The 20,515-nt window shown below is 39.4% G+C and overlaps 1 protein-coding gene and 1 long non-coding RNA gene across 3 annotated transcripts in view; one reads left to right on the top strand and one right to left on the bottom strand.

Moving 5' to 3' along the window:
* The first annotated feature begins 18 nt into the window (after positions 1-18).
* On the top strand, positions 19-19,170 carry LOC120369348. 2 transcript variants are annotated; one of them, XR_005583093.1, is made up of 5 exons: positions 19-426; positions 1,646-1,846; positions 14,928-15,611; positions 17,057-17,239; positions 19,041-19,170. It is a non-coding gene; the product is annotated as an uncharacterized LOC120369348 (long non-coding RNA). The 2 variants fall into 2 exon arrangements; XR_005583092.1 differs by lacking the exon at positions 14,928-15,611 and having other exon boundaries at positions 37-426.
* LOC120369347 overlaps positions 18,534-20,515 on the bottom strand; it is a 31,402-nt gene continuing 29,420 nt past the window's right edge. Inside the window, exon 12 of the mRNA XM_039482539.1 lies at positions 18,534-19,294. Coding sequence (XP_039338473.1) covers positions 18,979-19,294 — 316 coding nt within the window. The 3' untranslated portion in view covers positions 18,534-18,978. The remainder of the gene's footprint in view (positions 19,295-20,515) is intronic.

Genomic DNA, 20,515 nt, shown 5'->3' with positions numbered 1-20,515 from the left:
ACGGCGCCGTCACGGCCCCCTGCTGAGGGAGGGCGGGTGCGTGGCTCCGCTGCTAGGCAGGACCGCGTGGCCCGGGGCCCTGTGAGGTAGTTCCGGGCTGGGTGGGGTGCGAGCGGGTTCGGTTCTGCCTGCTCGCCCGCCCTCGGAGGGCGGTTGCTGAGGTAGTGGGCCCTAGCGCTGGGGCGTATTTCAGCAACTGCCTCCCGCTCCTGTCCTGGCACGAGGAGCCCGCCTGTCACCAGCACGCTACCTACTGCCCGCCCTTCGGTGGCTGAGCAGCTTCAGCAGGGTCAGGGGAGGTAAATCCTTCCCACCTCCGACATTTAGAGGGCAGCTGGTGGCTACAGGAAAATCAAACAGTTTATAGAAATACATCCAGCTAGTAGCAAGACACTGATGTACGCTCACCGCACCCCCCACATATAGGTGGGTATTACACTGAAAAATAGAGGCTGGGATACAATAACAAGACCCGTTGGATTTACTTACAATTATTTATTAACCTGCAACAGTTCTCAAAATAGCCAGGCCACGACTGAGTTTCCATATCTGTAGCTCATTCCACTCCCTTTGCAAAGAAGAATTACCTTCTAAATGCCAGATATAAAATCAGAGATGTATTTGATAGTCAGCTGTACTAAATTGCATTTTTCTTCCATCTGACACTGCCTCACACTCTCTCCCCCAAACTTTCTTTTAGCAATTTAAATAAGGGGTGAAGCAGAACCATTTTTAAAGGCTACTATGACTCCACCCAACAATCTTCCACCAATCATAGCTTTTTTATTGCCAGTTATAATTTATTTGTCTTAATATCTGTGGTAAATTACTAAACCTTTCATCAGGTGCCCCCTGTCAGCCTCACATAAGGTTTGCTAATTTCCAAGATCACCACCCACAACCTCTTTTCTAAAGAGAGATATAACATTTGCTACCTTCAATCCTCTGGTATAGGATATGATTTAAATAATAGAGTGCATATTTTTCTAGCAGCTCAGTCACTTTGGCCCAGGTCCTCAAAGGTACTTAAACACCTAACTACAATTGACCTCAATGGGAATTAGGCACATGAATACCATTGTGGATCATCTGGACCTTTATTCCTGGATTCCATCAGGATAAGACTGTCAGAATACCATCCAGTCCTGGTGACTTAGTGCTCTCAATTTATCAGTTGTTCTGGCACCTCCTCTATTGATATCACAATCTCTAATGATACTTTATTAACTGAAAAGACTTGGTCTGAGACAGGTATCTGCAGTGTAGACTGATACAAATAAATCATGTAGCATTTCTGCAATGTCCTGATCCTCCTTAACTGCTCCCTTTACTCTCTGATAGTCCAGCAGGCCAACCCATTTTCTCACAGGCTTTCTATTTCTGACATACATAAAGAAATCTTGTTATTTATGTTTATTGTCAGATTGTATGCTCTTAAATTACCACATAGCATTCCTAATTTTTATTTTATATTTTATTTGCTGTAGGTTATGCTCCCATCTATTACTTCACTAAAGGTGGATTTCCATTTTCTGAAGAATATCTGTTTAGTTTAAGTAACCTTTAGTTATGGCTATTTAACCAAATGTTTTTCTAGTCTTTCTGCTCTCTTTGTTTAGAGGTATGTTTATCTTCTATCACTCAGCTGGGCTACATGCTGAATCTACCAAGACTACACCAAAAAGTTAAGATGACCCAGCTGTGTTGCTCAGAGGTGTGAAAGCTGACCTAACCTCCAGTTTAGATAGTGCTAGATTGATGGAAGAATTCTATTGACCTAGCTACACCTTTTCTGGGAGATGGAATAACTACAGCAAGAGGAGAACACCAGCATTGCTGTAGTGTTGTAAGTGTACACATAGCCTAAGAATTTTACTTGCCTTATTTTTGACTTAAGGGACTTTTTGAATAGTGTCATAATTTTTTTTTGAAATGCCCTTTTTAAAACTACAGTGTCAAAGTGCTAGTTTCTGGTGCATTCCATCCTTTGAGGATATGGAACTCGTATTGTGGTCACTGTCATTTAGTAGCTTATCTATGGTTACTTCTAGAACAGACTTCAATGTGTTACTTATGACTAGGTCAAGAATAGCCTCTCTGCTGTATGCTGTAAAATCAGCTGTTTCAAGAAGTAACGTGCTGAGAAATTGCTTCACTAAATCATGTCTGATTGGGATGTTTGATCAGTTTATATGCAGTAAATGAAGTTATACATTACTGATATTTCATTAGCTATAGTTGCCTCTGATCTCCCCCAGCATTGTGCATTCAACAGGCTTTTCCTGATTAGGAGATCGTTAATGTAACCATACTTGTAGAGTTCTATTGTTTGGAATTTTACTGCATGAGCCTTGCCAGTCAGAAATTTTATCTCATTAAATTATATGAAATCTTTTAGGAATAACGCTGCTTTCCCCCCCCCCCCCCACACACACTTCTATTGCCTCATCAGTCAAATTTGGGATTATAATAATATATTCCATCATGTTTTAATGTATGCCTGTTATGTCAAGGTTCTCTTCCATTGCCAAGCATTCTAGTTCACCTGTTTTTGTATTTAAACTTCTTGTATTACTATATAGATATTCTAGGTTTAATTTTTGGCCATAAGCCTGTTTTTATTAAAACTCTTAATATGTTATTTTTCCAGAATTTGCCTCCTTGATCTCCACCTGTTTCCCTTCCAGCTCAGCTCTAATTTCTGTCCTATTCTTTACCGGATGCAGAAATACCTTTGTTGTTGTTTGTTTGTTGACATCCCTAGCATGTCTTTGTATGATCCGGGTACTCTTCCACTGTCAGGCTTTTACTCCAGCTCCTAATTGAAATAATATCCCCAAACGTGTGCAGAGTTCTGTGCCAGAAGTCTAGTTCATCTCTTGTGTATAGGTGTTCACTTCTCCAAAAAGTTTCCCATTGCCTAATAAATTTTAAACCCATCCTCTTTATCTTTCTCTTCCTGATCCATAACTAGGGCTCTTAGAGGGTTTAATAAATAATTAATTTATAAAGGTGCCACTGGTAGCTTCTCCACTGTTTATGTGTCAGCAAGGTTACTAAATTATATTTACGTTAATCAAGCATGGTTTTTATGAACTCCAAACTTTTATGAACCTGACAGTATCAGTTCACATGGATAAGCACAAGATCATGGAACTTTATTACAACTGGTTTGGAGTTTTTTAATTAATTGTTTTTCATCAAAAATGTCTAGTTGTCAAAACCAAAACTGTTCATGCAACAGGGTCAAGTTCAATAAATTCCCCAACTCAAAATAATGTTGAGAAAAAAAGTTTAGAAATTGTCAACATGAAAAATTATGGTTTTCCAGATAGAAATGACTTTTTGATTAGACAATAAAGTTAATTAGACTGAAAAAAGATTTTTTTTAAAAAGGTCAAAATAAAAGATCAAAACAAAATGTTTTAATTGATCTGAAACAAAAAAATGTTGGGTTGAGGCGGTTTTTTGGTTCACAAATATTTTCAAGATTTCTACTTTTTGTCCCAATTTGAGATGGGGGGGGGGGATTTTTGAATTCTTTAAAATATTTGCAGGATAGGAACACTGTTTTCCACCCATCTCTAAACTGTATTTGAGAGTTCAGTTTGGAGTGGATGACATGTATTAAATGAGGGAACTCCCCATATGAAAACAAATTAATCAGTTTAATATTGTGCATATAGGAAGAAGCCTGGGGAAGAAGAGTTCCCCTCACCTATTTCAGTGTTTACCAGAGCTATGTAAGAGGCAAAAATGAGCAGAGAGAAATAGTACCTAATTTCTACTCCAAGATCTTAAAGCATATGTTCAATATAAATACAGTATTTCTTAAATATTATTTGTTCGTGCATCTCACAGTGATTTTGAACTTCGACAAGTAAGTTATCTACAGAAAGCATGTAACATGTTAGTCTTTACAGATAAATATCCTATAAGATGTGCTTGATGTAGTGAGTTTGTCAGGTCTGAAGTGAAAGATGTTTGCAAAGAACAGGGGACCCTTTGCCAAGGAGTCGCTATATCATGCAATTCTAGTTCACAGCAATTAAAATGGGTGTCTTTTTATTTTACAACATACTAATATTATGTAATTACTAGGGCTGTCGATTAATCACAGTTAACTCATGCAATTAACTAAAACAATTAATCATGATTAAAAAAATTAATCACACTGTTAATAGAATACCAATTGAAATGTATTAAATATTTTTGATGTTTTTCTACATTTACAAATACATTGATTTCTATCAAAACAGAATACAAAGTGTACAGTATTCACTTTATATTTTTTATTACAAATATTTGCACTGTAAAATGTTAAAAGAAATAATATTTTTCTATTAACCTCACTCAAATACTGTAGTGCAATCTCTTTGTCATGAAAGTGCAACTTACAAATGTAGATTGATTTATTTATTTGGTTTCATAACTGCACTCAAAAAAAGAAAACAAAACTTCAGAGCCTACAAGTCCACTCAGTCCTACTTCTTGTTCAGGCAATCGCTAAGACAAACAAGTTTGTTTACATTTACAGGAGATACTGCTGCCTGCTTCTTATTTACAATGTCGCCTGAAAGTGAGAACAGGCGTTCGCATGGCACTCTTGTATCCAGCGATGCAAGATACTTAAGTGCCAGGTATGCTAAACATTCATATGCCCTTTCATGCTTTGGCCGCCATTCCAGAAGACATACTTCCATGCTGATGATGCTCGTTTTAAAAAAATATATATATGTTAATTAAATTTGTGACTGAACTCCTTGGGGGAGAATTCTATGTCTCCTGTTCTGTTTTACCGGCTTTCTGCCATATATTTCATGTTATAGGAGTCTTGGATGATGACCCAGGACATACTCCTTTTAAGAACACTTTCACAGCAGATTTGACAAAACGCAAAGAAGGTACCAATGTGAGATTTCTGAAATTAGCTACAGCACTCAACCCAAGGTTTAAAAATCTGCAATGCCGTCCAAAATCTGAGAGGGACAAGGTGTGGAACATGCTTTCAGAAGTCTTAAAAGAGAAACACTCAGATGTGGAAACTATAGAACCCAAACCACCAAAAAAGAAAATCAGCCTTCTACTGGTGGCATGACTCAGAAAATGAACATGCATTTCTCCTCTGCTGTGGATCGTTATCAAGTAGAACCCATCATCAGCATGGACGCATGTCCTCTGGAATGGTTGTTGAAGCATGAAGGGACATTCTAATCTTCAGCACATCTGGCATGTAAATATCTTACATAGAGCCGCCCCTGCCGTCACTGCATTTTGATGCCCCAAGCACAGCAGTCAGGCGGCTTTCGGCGGCATGCGTGCGGGAGGTCCACTGGTAACGCGGATTTGGTGGTATGCCTGTAGGAGGTCTGCCGGTCCCGTGCCTTCGGCGTACCCGCTGCCGAATTGCTGCCAAAACCACGGGACCGGCGGACCTCTCGCAGGCATGCCACCGAAAGCCGCCTGACTGCTGCCCTCATGGCAATTGGCAGGCCGCACCCTGCGGCTTGCTGCCCCAGGCACACGGTGCGCTGGTGCCTGGAGCTGCCCTTTGAATGCCAACTACAACAGTGCCACGCAAACACCTGTTCTCACTTTCAGGTGACATTGTAAACAAGAAGTGGGCAGCATTATCTCTTGCTAATTGTAACCAAACTTGTTTGTCTGAGCAATTGGCTGAAATAGGACTGAATGGACTTATAGGATCTTAAAATTTTACATTGTTTTATTTCTGAATGCAGGTTTTTTTGTACATAATTTTGCATTCATAAGTTCAACTTTCATAATAAAGAATTTCCACTACAATACTTGTAATGGGAGAATTGAAAAATACTATTTCTTTTGTTCTTTTACAGTGCAAATATTTGTAATAAAAAAAAATTATAAAGTGAGCACTGTACACTTTGGATTCTGTGTTGTAACTGAAATCAATATATTTGAAAATGTAGAAAACATCCAAAAATATTTAAATAAATGATATTCTATTATAGTTTAACAGCATGATTAATCACAATTTAATTTTTTTAATCGCTTGACAGCCCTAGTAGTTACATAAAAATGGTAGATTGTAATTGAAATGGTTACTTAAATCCAGTACTGTATTACAATTACACAGATGTTCCATTATTCTTTCCCCAAGTATAATAATTGTGCAATCTGCAGTTTTTGGATATAGATAAAACTTTAGGGAACACTAACAACATTGCAGAGTAGTGTTACTCAGACTGTGTTATATTTATATGTGCAATTCCTAAACAGGAAATCTTACATAAGGTTACTTTTAAATTGAAAACAAACTTTGGGGCTGTCTTAAGTTGTTCAGTCTGGAAACTGAAGTTCAGAGGTAAGGCAGACTTCACCCACTGCTAGTGCTCCTGAACAGATGGTGATCTTAGAAGAAATATAACATATAAGTAATTTCAACATAGCATTTAGTAAAATAGCACCAAATGGCATGGAAACAAAGATAAGTGAAGCTTTAAGGATACTGAGTGTGTTTCACACTAGCAGCACCTTCAGTCATCAAAAGGTGCCAAAGGGGAGTGAAGGCCACCGTTCCTTTATATTAATATATAAAATATATAGAGTAATATATTTTGAAGGTTGAGTAAGGGAGGATCGGGAAGTGGTCCCAACAGGCACTACTTTCTAGAAGATGCTGGAGTTATGCTTATTCCAAGTGCATGGATCCATATGGACAGTTCTTGATGAAGAACTCTTGTTTCTCTTGTCATACTCTAAAATCTTCAAGAATTAAATCTTGATTCTCTCCACTACCTCCCATAGTTATTACGCAGTTTACAAAGGCTTTTAATAGTTAAAATATAACTACTCAGCAATTCCTAAACAAAGACTAATAAGCTTGTGCTCTCCCATGATAGAAACACTGTTGTGAGAACATGGTTAGGCCTGTGGTTAAAGGAAATGCTCATCTTATTTGATTGGCAGTGACACTGGAGAGGCAAGATAGTTGGCCTGCTTCAATGTTCAGTGGAGGATAGAGAGAATAAGAAGGGGGACAACCAGCTAGGATCCTTGAGAGTTCCTCTGGGGGGTATGGAATGATGAAGTGCACACCTGCACTGAATATTGTGGATTTGGATCCTGAGTTAGGAACAAATGACTTACCTCATTCCAGAATCCCTTAGGGCAGGTGACTGATGTCTTCTCAGATACTCCTCCATGTAACTGAGTGGGAGTTAGAGGTGTCACTATATCCAAATATTAAGCCTGGTGTTGAATAACTGAGTGTCTAATGGGCAACCTCTTACAGGGTGAATGTGATATGGCTTTTGAGTCATTTGTTATTATAATTCAAGTACATTGAACATTTTTGTAATAAAAAGTGGTTACAAATTCATTTCTACAAAATAAATATGTTCTAAACTATATTCTAACAGTACAAAACAATTTGCAGGCATACAAATTTATAGTGGAGATTCGTTTTTCCAATATCTTTCTCTACAAATAATAGGTCTATTTTTATAATTCAAGAGATTCTGTAGGCTGAGCCCATTGCACACACTGGGGATTCCTTGCATCCCCCTGTTCCCCCTCCCAAAAAGCTCCAAGTGGGACACCTTCCCATCCCCCTCTATTTCAGGAACTCCTTGCAATCTCCTTTACCGCCCTCCACCGTGCAAAGGGCTCTGTGTGTCCCATTTCCCCCTCTGGCTCATGCCAGGGATTCTGTTTCCCTACTTCCCCCATAGCCTGGTTCCTCATTCTCCCCTCCTTGCTAGGGGCTGCATGCACCCAGTGCCCCTTGTGGGGAACTGTACTTTCCCCACAAGAGGCTCCGGCAAGAGAACCCCATTCCCTTCCTCTGCTCCATGCCAGGGCTCTGTGTATCCTCACCATTCCTCTACCCCATACCAGGTTCCCTCCATCCTCCACCCCTATGTGTGCCCACCTACCTTTCTCCCTTCAGTCTTATTTATTTTTTTCTAACTGTATTGGGACCATTGGCAGAGCTGAGGTAGGCGATATTGTTATGCTGGAAGATGTTAATGGCTGCCATCAATGGTTTCTTTGATCTAGAGTCAATTATGGAGCAGGTTGAAGCAGCTGGGTCTGCTAATCAGATGCAAAGGGCTCCACGTGTCCCCCATTTTCCCCTTCTGGTTTTTCAATTTTCACCCAAACCCCAAGCTTGTTAGGGTTCTGCCCACTGATGCCTGGAACATTCTCTGAAATGTTGGAATTGATCACATGCAGCATTCAAAGTTATAATATTACATCCAAACAGACAGAAAATTGCCATCAAATTGAGTATAGGACCTTGCTTCACTCAGCCAATATTTTACATTCCCTATAAACCTTAACAGCTGAATTAATCTCAGATTAGTTAATTCACCACTAACTATCATTGATACATATAATTTCCAAAGCTAATACTTAAAATATATGTGAAAGGTTTTTTGTACAAGGATCATTACCTATTTCATTTACAAATCATGGAAATGTAGGGCTGGAAGGGACCTAGAGAGGTCATCGAGTCTAGCTTCCTGCATATATCTAGACCATCCCTGACAGGTGTTTGTCTAATCTGTTATTAAAAAGCTCCAATGATAAGGATCAACTTATTATTAATACCAATATATTAATGTTAGTGTTAATAATAATTTATATTTTCAAGTATTTTCTCTTGCTTTTCGAAACTGATGTTGGCCAACTTATTTGAAATAATTCAAATGAATATAGAGATACTAACCAGAAATAACTTTAAACATTATATGGATGCCTCTGAGAGAATGTCTTCTTATCAGCCAGAAACATAACATCATATTTTGTAAGTGTGATCATCATGTCTTCTTCTGTAACACATACAACACAGTTAATTCTAGCCAGATCAAGCTGTGATATGTTTTGCCATTTGTATCTTGATTTATCTGATTGACTAATAACAAGAACCAAGATTTTCTTGTGATTTTGTTCTCTGATACCAGTTATATCTCTTAAAATATTAAATAACAATGACAACTCCCAACTATGTAGTCTATGCCTAGGGAGTAGAGTCTGTCCAGACTGGCACATGATAATGTGGCAGAGAAAGTGAAAAACCTGGGGGTGAAATCCTGGCCCCACTGAAATCAGTGGCAAAACTTCTATTGACTACAGTAGGACCAGACTTTCATCCCTAATCCTGATGTTTATACCCAAGTGAAATACCCATTGAAATCACTGGGAGCATGACCCCATATATGAGTACAGGATTGACCTCAACCCAGAAGTGCTGAAACTTCATGTCATGGCCCAAGGTATTAGGGATTCTTAAATCAAAACACAGACTTCATAGTGAGATAAACTGAGGCTATGTCTACACTACAACAGCGACAGTGGTGCAGCTGCACCTATTCAGCTGTGCTGCTGTATCACTTCTGGTGAAGATGCTCTAATACCTCCTGCCTCCTCTAGAGGCGGTAGCTATGTCAGCGGGAGAAGCTCTCCCACTGACAGCGCTGTCCACATCAGCACTTAGGTCAATATAATTTACGTTGCTCAGGGGTGTGGATTATTCACATAAATTGTACTGAAGTAATTTGAAGTGTAGACATAGCCTAATCTGCAGTGCACAGGAATTCACTAGAGCTGATTGAAACTTTGAACAAAGGTATTTTTATTTAAAATTTTGTCTTTTTTTTCAAAATTGGAAATTTTCTTGAAAAACATTGGTTTTTTTCTATTTTTCAAACTAACCTGGAAAATGAAAGTTGATTTTTTTGCTTTATAATTCCCACTTCCCTCTTTTCAGTGGGAACAGGAAAGGGGAAGGAAAAGACAACAAAAAACTGAAACATTTCAAAATAAAAAATGTTTGTTGGTACACATTTTCACAAAAATTTTTTGAGTAATGAAAAAAATCATTCTTGTGTTTAAACTTGCAAAAAGAAAATTACTTCATAACGTTTCTCGCTTTTGACCAGTTGTGGTATTCACACAGAACTGATTTCAGTGGGCTTTGGATCAGGCCCATAAGTCCTAAAATCTGGTCCCAACATGCACTAGGTTCAAGGTAAATTATGAGGTGGATTCTCTGGAGTCCTGTTTGGTTTTTGAAATTTGGGTCAGGAATCTGGAGGGAATATCTTCAGGATATTGCACTACATGTAGACTAGATTTAAAGATTAAACGGAGGCTATTCTTATTTTTAATCCCCCCACATGACTTTGTTGTTGGAGGGGTAGAAGTCAGAATTGCTCCTGTATTCTTTTGATAACCAGTGTTTGCATTAACATGATGATTAAATACAAAGCCACAGTCAGATTTATGAGGCCCATGACATATTATATTGAGTCTGCCTCCAGCCTTTAACTTCTTCTCTCCTTCTACACCCATCTGTCTTACATATTAACACTCCTTACACACACAGAGAGCTTTTTCACACTGTCTCCTTTCACACATTCTCTCTTTCTACTTTAATTCCCTCCGTCCTCCTTTTTCCTTTATCACTTTCTGTTCATGTTACTTCCTTCCCCTTGTCCCTCCATTTCTGTTTCTCACTTCAGAAGAAAGGGGAAGAGCAAATGTTAAGAACATAAGAACAGCCTTACTGTGTCAGACCAAAGGTCCATTTAGCCCAGTATCCTGTCTTCTGACAGTGGCCAACGTCAAGTGCCCCAGAGAGAATGAATGAAACAGATACTCATCAAGTGATCCATTCCCTGTCACCCATTCCCAGCTTCTGTCAAACAGGCTAGGGACATCATCTCTGCCCATCCTGGCTAATAGCCATTTTTTGAACCCCATTATAGTCTTGGCCTTCACAACATCCTCTTGCAAAGATTTCTATAGGTTGACTGTGCCTTTTTGTGAAGAAATACTTCCTTTTGTTTATTTTAAACCTGTCTATTAATTTCATTTGGTGACCCCTATTTCTTGTATTATGAGGAGTAAATAACACTTCCTTATTTACTTTCTCCGCACCAGTCATGATTTTATAGACCTCTATCATATCCCCCTTTGGTCATCTCTTTTCCAATCTGAAAAGTACCTACATGTACCACAACCAACAGCTCCTCCCCAACACTACACATAAGTCTCTTTAGATGTCTCCAGAGATGTGCAACCTTTTCACCAAGCAGGCACATCACCATGCGGTTTTCCCAGTCATCGCAAACCCAGCTATTTATGTTTCTAATGATGGATCGCTCCTCTGGTCACTAAGGAGTGGGCTCTTTAAAGCCCTGGTCTTCCTGAGTAGCCCCACCCTCTGGTTAATGGGTGCTAAAGAGCTTAGGGATCAAAGTCTGGTTAAGAAGCTCTCAGCCTTGCCTAGCAGGCCACTAGGCTCAGCACAGGGTCCCCCAAACAAACAGACCAGACACAACAAACTTACTCCAAGGGTCACGTAATCGCTCCTCCTTCACCTGAAGAACTCCCTCACAAAACTTGGAGCTTGTATCAAGGTGGCCTCCTCCCATGGTTCTCTGTGTCTTGTGGGTCTTCTCTAACAGTCCAGAGGAAGAAGAGGTGGCCTGTAGGTTTGTCTCAGGCTGCCTTGTGCGAGGATGTCCATGTATTAGCCCTCAGAGCAAGCAGCAGTCTATTTGGACAGGAATCTCTGAGAAGAGGCACACAGTGCGGGCTGGTGCTGCATACAAGAGCTTCTCTGTTAGCCGCTGCCTCTGTCTATATGTACTGCAGGCATCTTAAATGAACTGCTGTTCACTCTGGTGAGAAGTGGTAGGTTCCCCTGATGAACCCAGGCCTGGGACAACATTCCTAGCGGCCTCTATCCCCTTTCCCAGTGATAAAATGACCAATAAAAAGTAAAGTCTTCATTTTTAGACGTGGCTAGTGATTTTGGGTGCTTCAATTTCTTCTTGCCCAACTTAAGACATCTTAAAGGGGCCTGATTTTTTCAGAGGCTGGGTGTTCAGCACTTCTGAAAATCAGGCCCCTTTAGGGTGCCTCAAATCACTAGTTTTGAAACTGTATGTTGAATCTGCAACTTGCTAGTAAATTTGTTCTAGATGCTAATAGGGACAAAAAGGATCCTAATTGGGACTGGGGCTTTTGGGTACAAATAATAAAAAATAATAGAAAGGAAAAGTGCTATGTAACTGCAGAGTTTAATAGTTACTATATTATTTTGGTTGCAAATAAGTTGCCTTAAATTAGCACAGTAAACAGGTCTGCAACTCGTGAAGTTGTAATTCATTTGTATTTTCCTATGAATGTTACATAATCTCTAAAGCAATTAATCGGGGTGGGGGGAAGAATCTGGTGGTTTTTAATAGAAGTTCAGTCAAAATTATATCATGTACTCTTGGGAAGATGTATGATCTAGTGGTTGCAGCTGGGGCCTGGGAGTCAGGAACGCTGTCACTAATTTGCTGTGAGACCTTGAGGAAATACATTTAATTTCTCATTCTCTATTTGCAAAATGGATATAAATATTACTCTTCTACCTCCCAGAGACGTTGCAAGGCTTAATTAAATAATGTTAGTAAAGCAGTGTGAGGCCTGTGACGCTGTATGGAATCTGGGGGACACTTTAGGATATTATGAATACCAATATTGTAAAATGGCAATGAGTTATGCCAGATATGCCATGTAAGGTATCTGCAAAAATGTTATAATTTTCCAAGTATGATAATCTCGTTTAAGTGTTTGTATCACCTTTTTACTACAGTAATTCCTTGCTTAATATTGTAGTTACGTTCCTGAAAAATGTTACTTTAAGCGAAACAATGTTGAGTGAATCCAATTTCCCCACAAGAATTAATATAAATAGAGGGAGTTGGTGGAGCCAGAGGGTGGGATATTTCCCAGGGAATGCCTTACTGCTAAACAATGAACTAGCACTTGGCTGAGCCCTCAAGGGTTAACACATTGTTGTTAATGTAGCCTCACACTCTACAAGGCAGCATGAATGAAGGAGACACAGCATGGCAGAGAGAAACCGAGACACACACCGTGTGCATGAGAGAGAGACATGGGCATTGCCCTTTTAAGTAGGCTAATCCCACTCTAAGTACACTGCCTTTTTAAGTAGATCAGCAAGTTGAGACTGCTGCTGCTGCCAGCAAGCTCCCTCCATCCTGAGCCCTGTCTTGTTCCGCTCCACCCTCCGCTCTGTGGCGATGGGATACAGGAGTGGGGGGAGGGCAGGAGCGGGGGGAGGGGGACACACTGACATTAGCACCCCTCTTCCCTGCCCCCCAGGGGCGGCTCTAGCCATTTCGCCGCCCCAAGCATGGCGGCACGCCGCAGGGGGCGCTCTGCCGGTCGTCGGTCCCGCAGCTCCAGTGGACCTCCCGCAGGAGTGCCTGCGGATGCTTCACCGAAGCCACAGGACCACCGGAGCCGCCTGCCACCCTCCCGGCGACCGTGCTTGGCGTGCTGGGGCCTGGAGCCGCCCCTGCCCGCCCCGCCTCTGCACAGCAGAGGCTCCCAGAAGCAACTCCAAGGCAGAGGGCAGGAACAGCACAAGGCAGTGGGGGGAGGGACAGCTGAACTGCCCAGCAATTGATAGCCTGCTGGGCGGCTGCTGCACAGGGAACTTAGGGGAGCTGATAGGGGGGCTGCCAGTCCACCTGGTTCCAAGCCCCCACCAGCTAGCTCCTGCTCTTTCTGCAAGCAGTGGACAAAGCAGGCGGCTGCCAAACAATGTTATAAGGGAGAATTGCGCAACTTTAAATGAGCATATTCTCTAATTGATCAGCAATGAAACAATGTTAACCGGGACAACATTAAGTTAGGAGTAACTGTATATAAGTTATGTATGGTATGTCTGTAGTTCCAAACTTGTGCTGTGCATCTTGGTGATGCCTCCAGACAGATTGGTACTAGCACTGCCTAGCCTGCTTGACAGCCCATCCAGAAACATCAGCTGTACAATTGTCCCACTGAGAGAAGGCCAGGGATACACCTTATGACTCAGCAAGGTGGAAGTTTCTATTTAATTTCAGAATATTAAAAATGATGCAGAAGAAGTTTATCACAAACTAATCAAAATATTTGTCATGTTTCTATCACGCAGAAAGGGCCAATAAGATGTTTTTAGCAAAGTCCACTGTGAGAGTAATGGTGACGTATTGAATACAGAGGAGGAAAAAGAGAATGTTCAATACTTTAAAAAATGAACTGAGCCATGAATTAAGTCTCTTTTCTCTTGTGTTAGGTGAAAACAATCCTTTCTTACAGTACCAATGCAGGCTATAGCTGTAATCTGTTTTGTAGGATATCCAGCAGGCCTAACATTACAAGGCTACAAAGCAATTTGTGGAAAGCATTTGTTATTAGGAAGTTACATTGTATACTACCAGTGTGATTGTTGAGCAATTATCAAACATAAATAAGCACAATTTAACAGGTTTCCTTTGGAGTAAGACATTTAAAGGCTTTTTTTTTTTTAAAAACTACCTAAACAAATTTAAATTTTTTTAGTTAGAGACATTATCTTTCCAGTTAAAAGGGGGTCTTACAGCTAACAGATGATTGTCGTTGAGTAGAGGAAACCCCAGTTGGTGCAGACCCATCCCTCCTGCACCTGGTATAGGGAGAATTGCCAGCACAATACAAGAGAAATCTTTAGGGTGCTCAAAAATATGCACTGGAACAGCCCAATTGAAGATCAAAGGTCGCAAAGATAGCCAAAAGCAACCTTTGTTTCCCTCCCATTCCTATCTTGTGCTGAGCACAGTTCAGCCAGTCTGGAGAATCTGGCCCATAGTTAAATATCCAAGGAGAAAACCTGGCCCTGCTGAATCAAGAGCAAAATTCCTATTGACTTAAATGGGGACAAGATTTCTAGAGCCCTACGTGGATATAAAATGTGGATCCGCCTCCATCTGCGATCCACAAAAATGGATCTGCGATCCAAGTGACCATGGATTTGAAGGGATCTAAAGATTTCACCCCCTTTTGTCCCTTTTGCAAATATTTGCTGCATTTAAATTATTCATAATATTATTTCACAGCTTCAGCAATTTGTCAGTGTTTGCAACAGCACTGTGAATGACAACAAAGTCAAGCCAGAAAAGTTTGAAGTCATACTTTAATGTGACATATTATACCCTACCAGCAACCTCCAGGATGTCTGCATCACTACGTCTTTCCAGGAGATTTCATATTCAGCACAGTGGGAAACCAGTGGTGTTCCTCAAGATGTGTTGCAGTATACTGCAGATATTTCTAGTAGTGTTGAGAATTTGCATGAAATAAGCCAGGACCATGTAACATTTTCAAAAGTTATGGAGGAAATAGGAGAGAACCTGACATTTATTTTGACAGTTGCATTGATCTACAGTATGAAGATAAGAAGTATTTTAATTAATTTGATTTCATATTCTACCATCTGGCTAACTTAGAATACTACAGATGCTAATGTGCAGTGATGATTCAGCTGCAGAAACATTTCAAGACAAGCTAATAACTGTTTTAATGAATTGTGTGGGCTTATGTTTGCATAAGTCTATTCTGAACAGAATTTTTTTTAAAGAAACTAAATTCTGGGGAAAAAAATATGAGAACACCCAAGCACATTTCAAAGCCAGTGTGTGGTAAATGCCTTATCCAGTAATTTTGCTTCAACCATAACTGCAAAAGCAAAATATGTTTTGTCAAATTGAAAACATCTGGCTCTTGGAAAACTGTACCTAGAGGTGAGTATTGAGCTCTAGAGTACTCTACCTTTGGATCTGGGCATAGGGGCTGTATTTCCCTATTCAAATTATAATCTCATTTTGAATCTAACAGTGTACTTCAAAGCACTTCCTCCTCTATGTCCCACAATGTTGCTCTTTACTCCTTTTTTACATATAGCAAGTATCTAAACATTGCAAAAACAAAGCTAAGACATTTATATTTGCAATACTAATGCCAGGGCCGGCTCTAAGTTTTTTGCAGCCCCAAGCAAAAAAATTTTTGGCGCCCCCTACTTTTTTTTGGCTTTTACACGTTTGCACTTGGCAATTTTTTTTTGTTCTGACTGTTTAAAATAAAAATAAATGAAAACAGAGAATTTGTAGTTAGTGAAATAAAACAAATTTCCTAGTAGTGTACTCATTTAATTTTAACAAAATCACAATTACAAACAATTTGGGTTCAACTGTACACTGTAATGAAAAACGTTAGTGTCTTCCGTTGCCCCTAGTTTCTCATAAATTAAAAATTTATATGAACTGAATTTTTCTGGTTTTTATACTCATATAGTCTTTTAATAATTCAGTAAAATCCAAATTTTTTGCAATGGTATTTTCAATTGAAATTAATGCGAGTCCTGACAAACCATTTTGAGACATGGTGGACCTCAAATAATTTTTTAGTAATTTCAGTTTTGAGAAACTGCACTCACCAGAAGCCACTGATACTGGTAATGTCGACTTTTTAAAAATAGTTTTTCTAATTCTTTTTCCGTTTCTCTCTTTGTTGCCGGTAGGCAGCACCGGAAAATCGTTTTTGTCCCAGCTTTTTAGGCCTATAACCACTGGCACTGACGCGACATGGAAATTGGTGCGAATTGCGCCAATAGGGCAGCACAGTACACACAAGTAATTGTGATTCCTAATTTAATTAATCAATAACCGTTAATGTTTACACATTTACGCACATTCATATTATGAGTGACCATGTCACGATGTGACACAATATTTTTCACGTCACGCTCCTATCGCACTACTGAAGATTTTTTTTCTTCATGTCTTTTTTTTTTTTTGGTACATTGGTGGATTTTTCTGGAAAAAAAAAGGATGGCCGGAATGCTGCTTCTGGAAATGTGCCACCCCAAGCACGTGCTTGCTTTGCTGGTGCCTAGAGCTGGTCCTGACTAATGCCTCACTGATATCCTCCAGCAGAGAGAGGGAAGCGAAATTTCCTTAGAAAACTTGAATGTAAGAAACCTGTAGCCTGGGCTGCACCTCTCCCTCATCCCTGATAAAGGCATGTGAATGCTGATGCTTAGACTAAGCCTGTGTTAAAATGATTTAACAGAAAAGAGCACCCAACTGAAGGAAAATTTGTTTCATTAATATGCACACCCTTTCTCAAAATTACTTCATCTTTGAGATACTTGTTACTGAGTAAGGCTGTATTATTCTCGTTATCACAGATTTAATGGAAAACAAAAGTTAATTGTTGTAAAATATGAGAAATTTCAGCTTTCTACAATGAGCAAAAATTGGCAAATTGAGAGATAATCCTGACAGAGGGGAATGTCATTGAGGTGGAGAGTGCAGGAGTAAAGTGGAATTAGGGATGATTTGGAGCCAGCTGCCCTGTTGGGCTCTCTCAGGTAAGTCTGTAAGGGACCGGGGAAGAAGCAGGGAATAAACCCGGAGGATCTTAAGAAAAAGAAGATATAATTCTTCACCCTTCACTTACTCATGAAGTGTCAGGACCTCTTTCTCCCGAACTTGGTCATTTTCTTTGCATCTCTCTGCTTTCAGCGGTCTAGTGCTTGATTTTCAAAAGAACTCAACACCCATAATTGGGCCCAGATTTTGAAAAGCAGCTCCCATTCAGAATTTAGATTCTGTGTTGTGCTTTTCATGGGATATTGTTCTACAAGGCTAGAAACCTGGAAGAAGTCCAGTCCATCTTGAAAGTGATCTTTTAGCAACACAGGCACATGGAGGATCAGGGCTATTCCAGATTTTCAACATTGGCGAACAATATCCCAACAAAACCACAATTTAGAATTAGTTGAACTAACTGAAAAAAACCCATCATTTGATGTGACAGGCATGTGCAGAACATTTCCCAGAGTTGACAGATAACCCAGTTGGTTGTCAGTGTAGAAGTGTTAAAAGTAGAGCTGGTTGGGAATCTTTTAAATTAAACTTTTATTTTTTTGGTCAAAAACTATTTGTCAAAATTGAAACAGTTTTGACAAATCTCCGGACTTGAAAAAGTATTGAAAAAAGTTGTTGAATAAAAACATTGAAATTTTCTCAATAACAAATTTCAATTCTGCAGTTTAAAATGACTTTTTGTTTAAAAAGTTAAAAAATGTTGAAATTGAAAGTGACATTTTGTTTTTGGTTTTCCATTTGAGATTTTGACTTTTTGTCCCGATTCAGAATGGGACAAATTTTCAACTCTCAAAAATATTTGAGGGATGGGAAAACCATTTCCCATCCAGCTCTAGTTAAAAAAGTCATTGTCAAGCTACGCTACACTGCTACATCAGAAACACAGGAGCATAAAACCAGAGTGTGTTCATCTGTAGCAGAATAATCTCAAGTGCTAAACCATTTTTCTACAGAAGTTCCAGGATGCTTGAGCAGATTTTGCAGAAATCTGTAATGCTTTTGAATTTATACAAAAGTTAGCCTTAGATCAGAGGTGGGCAAACTACAGCCCGCAGGCCACATCTGGCCCACGGGACCTTCCTGCCTAGCCCCTGAGCTCCTGCCCTTGGAGGCTAGCCCCTGGCCCCTCCCCCGCAGCCTCGGCTCGCCCTGCCACCGGCGCAATGTACTCTTTTCCCTTAATACTGGCTTTTAACTGCAGGATTATGACATTGAGACGCCATTTTTTGTTAGCAGTTAGCAATAAAAAATCCAAGGTACCACCAAACAATTCAATCAAATTGACATTACTTTCTGCTTTATTAATTTTCATAGTAGGTTTTCTGTAATCTCAAATGCTAGTCTAGTTTACGGTGCAGTGTTTTAGCTTTTATTACAAGTTTTGCATCCTGAAATTATTTGCATTTAAAGAAAGTTAAACAGAAACACAACCACTATCAGTCAGCTGTTTACTTTAGGATATAGGGTTCCAATTTCACTAGAAACAAGAACTATTTTAATTTCACATGTGTTGAGGATTTGTCTCCAAATATACTTAACACACACTATTTCATAAATGTAAAGAACCACACATCAGTAGAAACTAGTCTTACAGTAGAGACAAGTTCTCTTAACATTGAAACTTGAATTTTCTAATTCGTAAAAAAAAAAAAAAATTGGTCCACATACAAAGTAAAATGGGTAAATACAGGTATAATCAGAGCAAATGCTTTCTTTTTATTCAGTTCCAGTTGTAGCGCTCTCTTGGAGGTAAATCATAATGTGTTCTCTCTTCCTCTTCAGGTCTGTAATCTAGTGGCAAACCATAATTGTAATCAACTGTTACAATGGGCAATCTTTTGCCTTGCTCCATATCTCTTGTAAATTCACCTTGAAAAGGTTTCCTTTCATAATCAGCTGAATCATCTTCCTGGTGTATGGATGAGGACAGATGCATTGTGCGTGAAGAATATGGCACAAATCTGTTTTTTCCCCCTCTGTTAAATTCATCTGAAGGACGTGTTCTCCTATTATCTTCAGGACAGCTAGGCCGATTACTATAATAAAACCAAATATTAACTATACAATTCTTAGAGATACAATATTTCATTAATGATAATTGGCTGGCATTAAACTCTAAAATGGTGTAACTTCAAAGAGAAATTATAGGTAAGTAATTTACCCTTTAGTATACTGGAAATGGAAAAGGTCATCCAGCTCCGAATTCTTTCCTTTTTATGAGTCATCTTAAGACTACATTGCAACTTCATTACTCTCCTCACTACCCTTCTTCATTCTTAGAGACAAATTTACCTAGGTATTGCTCGCTAACTTGTATTTGTAATTCAAAAGAAGGCAAATATTAAGTTGACTACCCTTTCTGTAAGGTAGTTCTACCAGGAGTTCCCTATTTATTAATAATTTCTTCACTTTTGGATCATGTTTCTAGTTTTAAGCACCTAAATAATGTGAAAAAAAATCAACAACGTTATCTTTCCTTTGGAATACATAATAGTAGCACTCTACTGCATGTTCTCTATTGCAATAATATTGTTCCTATGATATGGTGACTTTAGGATCTAATAAGTACCATATATGCCATATGGTAAAGGGTGTACACACACACACACACCCTTACCATATATACACACAATTGTTTTGTATTCCATCTCTCTGGTCACAAAAACATTGTAATGGTGAGAATAATTAGCCACTGGAACAATTTACCAATGGGTGTGATGGATTTTCTATCACGGACAACTTTTAAATCAAGATTGGATGTTTTTCTAAAAGATACGGTCTAGAAATTATTCTGGGGGAGTTCTATTGCCTGTAAGGGCATCAGACTAGATGATCGCAATGCTCCCTTTTGGCCTTAGAATCTATGAATTTAGCATATATACCATATCTTGGCTCTTTGCTCCCAGTTTAAATTATAGTATTTCATATTTACCTTTTTTGTACTGCATTTGCCACCTGCTGATCCAATTACCTACATCAGAGGTTCTCAAACTGTGTCCTGGCATGGACTAGATTTTTAAATAGAGAAACTGCCTTGTGAAACGCCTCCCTCATATTCACATGGAACACAACCCCCTCCGTCCTATTCATGATTACATCATCCCAATTGTTCACATAGAAAAGTAATAGCCAAAATGAATTCAGTGTGACTTTTGCAGCATTTCATGCAATGTAGCAGCTAGAAAAAAAGAGGATGGCCAGCACGCCAACAACCACATTTAGGAACCACTGATCTAACCAATCCAAGTATTTTTGTA

Source organism: Mauremys reevesii, linkage group 7, assembly GCF_016161935.1.
Source record: "Mauremys reevesii isolate NIE-2019 linkage group 7, ASM1616193v1, whole genome shotgun sequence".
NCBI classification, from domain to species: domain Eukaryota; kingdom Metazoa; phylum Chordata; order Testudines; family Geoemydidae; genus Mauremys; species Mauremys reevesii.
This window is presented reverse-complemented; position numbering and strand designations above follow the sequence as displayed.